This window comes from Triticum aestivum, chromosome 2D (assembly GCF_018294505.1).
Source record: "Triticum aestivum cultivar Chinese Spring chromosome 2D, IWGSC CS RefSeq v2.1, whole genome shotgun sequence".
NCBI classification, from domain to species: Eukaryota; Viridiplantae; Streptophyta; class Magnoliopsida; order Poales; family Poaceae; genus Triticum; species Triticum aestivum.
In genome coordinates this window covers 63,502,689-63,511,091 of record NC_057799.1, presented here as the reverse complement: position 1 = coordinate 63,511,091, position 8,403 = coordinate 63,502,689, and the positions used below count along the sequence as shown (strand labels likewise).

Here is an 8,403-nt window from a genome sequence, read left to right as displayed (position 1 = left end):
ACCAGTAGTGCGCCATTAGTAGGCAAAACTGGTGCGCCACTAGTAAGCCTTTTTCTAGTAGTGTTGAGTTTCAAGAGAATTCATCGTTTGAACCTTAACAAGTGAATTGGTTGCTACTTTAACATGAGAAGTTTTATAAGAAAGAGTTTCTATTATGACGCTAGGAAATGTGACTGAAATTATCATCGATCAAACTTATGCACTTTGTTAGCATTCACACTTCATAATTTTTTTAATCATTTACTTACTCGAGGACGAGTAGGAATTAAGCTTGGGGATGCTGATACGTCTCCAACGTATCTATAATTTATGAAGTATTCATGCCATGTTTACAATAATTTTATATGGTTTTGGTATGATTTGCATGAAACTAACCCGAACTGACGCCATTTTCAGCAGAACTACCGTGGTGTTGTTTTTTGTGCAGAAATGAAAGTTCTCCAAATGAGCTGAAACTTTTTGACGATTTTTTTTGGAACGAAAGATACCCCCGAAGCTTCGTGGGAGGGGTAGAAGAGCCACGAGAAGGGCACAACCCACCAGGGCGCGCCTGGTGGGCCAAGCTCGCCCCGGTGGGTTGTGCTCACCTCGAGGCCCATCTTCGCGTGAAACCGACACCAAAAAATCCTATAAATAGAGAAACCATCAGAAATAACCCAAGATTAGAAGTTTCGCCGCCGCAAGGCTCTGTAGCCACCGAAAACCAATCTAGACCCCGTTCCGGCACTCTGCCGGAGGGGGAAATCATCACCGGTGGCCATCTTCATCATCCTGCCGGCCACCACGATGAGGAGGGAGTAGTCCACCCTCGGGGCTGAGGGTTTGTACCAGTAGCTATGTGTTTAATCTCTCTCTCTCTCTCTCTCTCGTGTTCTTGAGATGTCACGATCTTGATGTATCGCAGGCTTTGTTAATATAGTCTGGTCATATGGTGTTTTCCCCTCTCTATCTTGTTGCGATGAATTGAGTTTTTCCCTTTGAGATTTCGTTGTTATCAGATTGAATACTTTTATTGATTTGAGAGCACTTGATATATGTCTTGCATATGAATACTCGTGGTGACAATCGGGTATCATATGATTCACTTGATATGTGTTTTGGCATTCAACTTGCGGATTCCTGTGGATACATTGGGGTAATCTATGCATAGGGGTTGATGCATGTTCTCGTCTTTTGTTTCTCCGGTAGAAATCTTGGGGCACTCTTTGAGGTTCTTTGTGTTGGATCGAGTATTATGAATCTGAAATTATTTGGTGTTATTTTAGTACGAACTCTTGGATAGATCGATCGGGACGAATAACTTCGAGGTGGTTTCGTACCCTACAAATGATTTCTTCTTATGCTCTCCGCTAGATAGGAACTTTGGAATGATTCTTCGTTGCACATTGAGGGATGATTATATGATCCAATTATATTAGCATTGTTGAGAGATTGCACTAGTGAAAGTACGGACCCTAGTCCTCATTTTTGTGCCCGTTTACATTGCAGTACCGTTTTTGTGCCCGTTTACTATTTGCTACATTGCTATTTTTATTTATTTAGATTATAAAAATATATTTCTACCATCCATATCACATTTTTATCATCATCTCTTTGCCGAACTAGTGTACCTATGCAAATTGCCATTGTATTAGGTGTGTTGGGGACACAACAGATTTCTTGTACTTGGTTGCAGGGTTGTTTGAGAGATACCATCTTCATCCTACACCTCTCACGGATTGATAAACCTTAGGTAATCCACTTGAGAGAAAATTGCTACTGTCCTACAAAACTCTGCGCTTGGAGGCCCAACATGAGTCTACAAGAATAAAGTTGCGTAGTAGACATCATTGGGCCCAGCTCAGGTTGGCCCATATATTGAGGCTAATTGATTAGACTGAAAAGCTAGGTAGTAGTGCATGGGATGTACGAGGCTGCTGGCCTACAAACTTGCCTGAAACTGGGCAACCTTCCTAATTGTCGCCTAAATTGATGGATTCTGGCCTAGAGGGGTGGATTGTGAGATTTGACAAGTTTTGCCACTTTTTACCTAAATCTAGGCCACTTTTAGGTGGAACTTAGGCGTTCCTGGCTTCATATGCCTAAAACCTGACTAGTGCCTCAGTCAACTTATGGGCTTGGTGTTGGGAAACGTAGCATGCAGTTTGGGAGTCGTGCGTTGGCGTTGGCCTAATGGGGTGTCGGCTCCAGGTTCGCCCCTGATTGTGTCCGGCGGCTAGGTGTCGACGAATGGGTCCTCGGGGTGTGTTATGTCGGTTTTGTTTTGGTATATAATGGGGGTGGTCTTCCTCTGCACCGGTGCTCGTCCCACACATACTTCTCTTCTTGTCGCTCGCAGAGCCTCTTCTAGATTTCTCCGCGGTGGTGCTTCCTTGTTGCTAGTTTTGGACGGCGGTGCGTATGGTTTTCATGCCAGGATAGGAACCCAGCGCCTAGCGCCGCCACAGGGTTGTGGCCATCTAGTTAAGGTTGACACGATTTTATGTGTTAGTCATGATCCTGATAAAGCTATTAATCTCAACCTTCTGCTTATATGTTTGAGCTTATGTCTGGACTGAAATTGAACTATTCTAAGAGGGGGGAAAATTCAGTTGCTGAATTTACTCTGATGTTTTTGGCTACCCTGTTGGAACTCTTCCCCTTGAGTACCTAGGAGTCCCTGTTTCTTTTGCTGCTTTGGAAGCTTGTAACCTTGATTTCCTGGAGGCTAGGATGATCCGAAAACTTGATGCCTGGCTAGGTTTGCACGGAATGAGAGTATCAAGCACTTATTTTCTTATTGTCCCCTTGCTAGGTTTGTATGGAATGTTGTTGGTGCGTCAACTGGGATAGGGTTTAATTTCAGTGATCCTGAATCATGCTTCAATATTTGGCTGAAGGGCATGGGGCTGAATCTAGGACGGTCTGCACTGTTGGGGTTGCATCTGTCTTCTAGAGTACATATGGAAAGCACACAACCTTGCATGCTTCCAGTAGAAGTAGCCTGCTGAACCCCTTGATGTCATTTTTCGAGTGGTTTACTGGATTAATTGTTTGTCTGTTTTGGCAGGTGAAGGACTCTTGAAAACAACAAGCAAGATTGCTGGAGATTGTCACAGCTGAGGTGTTCCGTGCGAGGAGTAGTTGGATCTTTTGGGTCTCAAGATTGGAGATAAAAGATCATCTGGCCTTGATTTGCCAGTCATAACAGGGGTGTTCGAGCATAGCGCTGTTGTTTTTTGCTTCTGTAATGCGCTTGGTTTCGTGTGCCTGAGATTTTGAACTGTGGCTACCTTTGCTTTAGGATGTAATCGGGAGTGGTTGAACTTCCCCCCTCTGCTTTCTTTGCTGGTTACTTCTGTTATAGATGATTGCAGTCTTATAAAGGTTGGAATGAAACTAGAACTCCAGAAAGTATGATGAGGAGCAAAGAACCAAAGAGAAGAGTATTGGTTTGGTTTTATGCAGTGTAACAAAAATGACTAATGTAGTTACCCATTGTTGTCTTCTTTTTGTTGACAGCCTAGATGTGATAGTAGTCATCTCATTTAACATGGTGAACTGTTCTGACATGCAATCTTTATTGACATCTCAACTCTTTTTTCTCTCGTCCATGCATCTAAATGAATGTGATTGTGTATTACTGTAGAAGTTACCAGCTTCAGTTTTGTTTGTTTTTGTTTTCGGTCCACGTCGCCGCATCTCAGATACCACAAGGTAATTTCTGTTGCTTCCCTTCATCTCCATTGCTTCGTGCTTTTGCCTTTATTGTGTTGGTGCATCTAAGTGGACAACGACCATCTCAGATACGCTTCATACAATTGATTTCAGATTATTTTGTCCACCATGGTGGTTAGAGAAAGACAAGAATCCAAAGACCTATAGTAGATATGCAAATGTCAGTACTCTGCTCCAGTGGGAAAAATGGGAAGAGCAGGTTGTGTACTGAAAGTAAAAATAGACCACTTGTAAAATTAATGAATCACCAAGGAACTCTAGTAAAGTTGGAATAATCTGTTTTGACCAGGCCATAAAACGTTGTATGCTGGTTATTTTGTCATCTACAAACCATGAGCTGTAACAAACCATATAGCAATAGCGCAATGGTGCATAATTTCCTTGTATGTGTTTATTACAGCAGTTCTAAGCCCCTCAGCAAGTTACGGGTAGAATTTGGGCTGATCCATGTCTCTTTTCTGCCGTGCTATCTACTTCAGCGTTCCTAACGCATGTCAAGCCTACATGTTCCCGGCGCTGCAAAAGCGTGCAGAAAAATTCTGCCACCTTGTTATCGCAACATGGCAAACGAAATATTACACGATCGAATGAAAAGGTTCTTCTCCATTTTCGTCTGTCTGAACATCCAAACTTTGAATAGTTGAGCATGAGTGCATGACTCACCTTGATCACATGTTCTAGTCGAGAGAGAGAAATATCATCTGCTTGTTGCCAACACAATAAGCTCTTCACTTTTTTTTGGACGCTCTTCACTTTTTTTTTTTGAGGGGAATAAGCGCTTCATCCGTTAAGGCACAGGCAGGCTTCTATAGGCCCAAATGAAAGAAACAAAGACCACCAATTTAGGCCCAGCCCAAACGATTCTCCGCCCACACCATATTTAGACTCCACTCCTCACTCCATCCGAAACCCTAGCACCCGTCCCGCCGCCGCCGCTGCCGCTGACGCCCTGACCCTCGCCGCTGCAGCAGCCACCACCGCGCAACCATGGTAATCTCCCATTCCTCTCCCTCCTCGTCGTCTTCCTCTGAACTCTACGCCCAGCTGACGCCACCCGTTCCCGTCGCACCCAGGGTATCGACCTCGTCGCCGGCGGCCGCAACAAGAGGACCAAGCGCACGGCGCCCAAGTCGGACGATGTGTACCTCAAGCTGCTCGTCAAGGTCAGTCCCCCTTCGATCCGGTGACACCGCATCATCCCCGTCTGCTGCTCAGGGATTCAGATTTACCGCAATTCGCTTTCTTGTTCGTAGCTCTACCGCTTCCTGGTGCGGAGGACCAAGAGCCAGTTCAACGCCGTGATCCTGAAGCGCCTCTTCATGAGCAAGACCAACCGCCCGCCGCTCTCGATGCGCCGCCTCGTCAGGTTCATGGAGGGGAAGGTATCCCTCTCTCCCGGTGCCATTTTTTTTTCAATCTTTGGTCTGGATGAATCGATGTGAGGCTTACCTGGGCGGTGTTTGTGGTTGTGCCTGCGAGTGCAGGCGGACAAGATCGCCGTGATCGTGGGCACCATCACCGATGACCAGAGGGTCTACGAGATACCGGCAATGAAGGTGGCCGCGCTCAGGTTCACCGAGACGGCGAGGGCCAGGATTGTCAATGCCGGTGGCGAGTGCCTTACCTTTGACCAGCTCGCCCTCCGTGCTCCGCTTGGACAGAACACGGTATGGTTTGATTTCTCCTTTTTTTTAGCTACTGTCTTTGCTAACGGTGCTGTTTGATGCATTTCATGTTGTACGAATTAGTACCCCCAAAGATTTACAACTGAAGCACGCAATTCTATTAGTTTGAACTATTAAGCATGCTAGACTCCTGTAGGTGGAGAAAACCAAGTTTTGTTCAGGCTCATTGTGTTACAGAGAGACTTTTATGTGTAGCTTGTGGTAGGGTATTCAAGTAACAATGTATTATTTTTCTGATTCATCAGATTCCCTCTTGTCAGGTGTTAAGAGTACACATAAACCAAGTTGATATATCTTTCTAAATCTATATGGTTTTTTCATGGTTGTGCTGGACAGCTGGTGTCAATTTTCCAACCAAAACTAGCTCGTTGATGATCATTAAACTACTACTCCCTCCGTTCCATATTACTTGTCGCTGATTTAGTACAACTTTGTACTAAATCAGCGACAATTAATATGGAACGGAGGGAGTATATTTATTCACTAAGAAAGTCAGTCTTAACGGTCAAATATGGTACATATGCTTATTTTATGGTAGTAGTTGTGTTGTTGGTCACGAGGTCTTGTTTGCTTTATTTTCATTCGTTAAGAGTTGTTTGAAACTTGAATATGTTCTCTTTGCATAAAGAGCAATGTAAATGGTATGTTGATTCATGTACATGATAATTCAGTTTGTATGTTCTTGCCGCTGTTCCTTCTTGACCTGATCTATATGATTTCATTGTATTGTCTTACTATGGTGCTGTGTCTTTAGACTTTAGTACATGCTACTGATGCTAGAATTTTTGACATTGTAGTCATGTAGAGGTGTTTGCTCCGATTTATGGTATCCTTTTTCTTTTGTTTTGAGATGTGTCAACATGTGGTATGATGATGGTTTCCCCCTTCCCATAAATTAGTGATGAACCTCAATATGAGCTGCATGCCTTTGAGGTGTTATTCATCAGATAAATGTTACAGACAACCATTTTAACAAATTACATTTTCTTAATAGCTTCTCCTGAGGGGCCCCAAGAACGCCAGGGAAGCTGTTAGGCACTTTGGCAAAGCTCCAGGAGTGCCACACAGCCACACCAAGCCATATGTCCGCTCAAAGGGCAGGAAATTCGAGAAGGCAAGAGGAAGGAGGAACAGCAGGGGCTTCAAGGTTTAAGCTGTGGAATTTCTGGCGCACTTGTGTCATATTTTGCTATTATTATCGGTTCATCATCACCTTTTTGGGTACCAGAATCATACCGCTTTAGATGTCAGTGTCTTGTGTCAATGAGTATTCAGAACCAGTTAATTCTTGTTTCAGTATTGTGCAACTTGAGACCATGCTTGCAAGCCAGTTATTAATATCATTTGTAGCACCAAAATTTCTCTCCGTTGCAGTGTGGTTGGTGTTATGTTGCTGGTGCTCATTATTGCGATGTTCTAGCTTTCAAATGTAACCCGTTGTCATCATTTACAAATGGTGTCCGTTTGGGAGTTCAGTATTCGTTTGACGATATTCAGCGTTTCTCACTAAACAATCGTAATTCATCATATGCTTAATAATTGTGTCAACGAGTATTCAGAACCAGTTAATTCGTGTTTCGTTGTTTTGCAACTTGAGACCATGCTTGCAAGCCAGTTATGAATATAGCACCAAATTTCTCCTTTGCAGTGTATGCTGCTTATTGCGAATTTAAGTTTTTTTCCGAGAGTATAGCTTTATAGAATGCAGAATTATAAGTACAAGAATACTACTGCGAACAAGGAGCGTGGCTGGTGGTGTTTGTGCTACATTTGAAAACTATAGCAGTACGACCCATAAGTGAGTAAAATATTCGTTTGACGATATTCAAAGTTTCTCACTAAACAATCGTAATTCATCATATGCTTAATAATTTGGTAAAGGCAATATTACATGCATGCAGAAGAGACCAGTTTCTATATCACTTGCGTGTTGATGTTGTCAAAGTTCCAGAGCTCCATCCCGGGCTCGTCCTGCTGGGGCAGCTGGTGCGCGTACGCCACCTCCGTCGCCGGCGCGGCGGCATCGGCCATGTACGACGGCTGGTGGAAGAAGCCGGCGACGTTGGCGACGTCGTAGTCGTCCAGGTCGAGCGGCGGGTCCTCGTTGGGGAAGTTGACCTTGGCCTTGGTCCCGCGGATGCGGCGGGCGGCGCGGTCGTAGGCGCGGGCGGCGCCCTCGGCGGTGGCGAAGGTGCCGAGCCAGACGCGCGCGCCCTTGGCCGGGTCGCGGATCTCCGCCGCCCACTTGCCCCAGGGCCGCCGCCGGATGCCGCGGTACATCGTCTTGCGCTCCCGCTTCCTGCTCGGCTCCTCCCCTGCCGCAGCTGCTGCACGTACAAACGCCGGCCGGCAGAAAAGGTCACGGTACGCTCGGGCACGGATGCAATGCAAAGTACTTGGCCTGTAGTGGAGCCTGATGGTAATAGCTGACTGACGTACCTTGGTGCTGGGGAGGGAACGAGCAGGCGCCGGTCAGGTCGGCTGGGTAGAAGTCGTGGTGGCCGGTAGGGTCGTCGAACGCGGCGGCGGCATGCGGCCAGAAGTCGGCGGTGCAGAGGCTGCGCTTGCTGCCGCCGCGGTGGTCGCGCTCCGGGGTGAAGTCGGAGATGATCGCGCCGCCACACATGTTGTACGCTGCTTAGTGAGTAGACAGAGGATAGCGCTGCTGTGGAGCTCGGTAGTATAGGAACCTATGAAGAAAGGTGGCGATGGGGTGGCAGTGGCAGAGGAGGTGAGGTGAGAGGCCGTGTGCGGCGCGCGCTTAAGTAGAGGAGCCGCGCGAGTGAATTCCTCGGAGGTGGAACGTGACGGCGGGGCAGCTTCCTTCCTCGGACGGGCGAATCGGTGGACGCCAGCCGGCCGCGCGCCGCTGTTTTTCCCCGGGCGGTGACCGTGAGACGGTGCGTCGCGTGCGCGTGATCCCAATCATCTGCTAACCATGCCGCCTTTACTTTACTTCAGATAGAATTAACAACTCCCTGGCCTACGAGCCTAGGACAGT

The 8,403-nt window shown here is 46.3% G+C and overlaps 2 protein-coding genes across 3 annotated transcripts; one reads left to right on the top strand and one right to left on the bottom strand.

The window, feature by feature from the left end:
- Positions 1 to 4,550: 4,550 nt before the first annotated feature.
- LOC123051577 (60S ribosomal protein L18-2) lies at positions 4,551 to 6,768 on the top strand. Its single transcript, XM_044474488.1, has 5 exons — positions 4,551 to 4,707; positions 4,791 to 4,880; positions 4,971 to 5,099; positions 5,202 to 5,384; positions 6,397 to 6,768. Exons 1-5 carry the CDS (start codon positions 4,705 to 4,707, stop codon positions 6,553 to 6,555), a joined length of 564 nt encoding a protein of 187 aa, XP_044330423.1. The 5' UTR covers positions 4,551 to 4,704; the 3' UTR covers positions 6,556 to 6,768.
- Positions 6,769 to 7,201: 433 nt separating this feature from the next.
- Positions 7,202 to 8,157, bottom strand: LOC123048724 (ethylene-responsive transcription factor ERF071). Of its 2 annotated transcripts, none has more exons than XM_044471768.1 (2): positions 7,842 to 8,157; positions 7,202 to 7,726 (listed from the first exon to the last, which is right to left on the bottom strand). In XM_044471768.1, the coding sequence occupies exons 1-2, from the start codon at positions 8,026 to 8,028 to the stop codon at positions 7,317 to 7,319; spliced, it is 597 nt and encodes a 198-aa protein (XP_044327703.1). In that variant the 5' UTR covers positions 8,029 to 8,157; the 3' UTR covers positions 7,202 to 7,316. The 2 variants fall into 2 exon arrangements, with proteins under 2 accessions (XP_044327703.1, XP_044327701.1); XM_044471766.1 differs by having other exon boundaries at positions 7,202 to 7,729; positions 7,842 to 8,153.
- Positions 8,158 to 8,403: the final 246 nt, after the last annotated feature.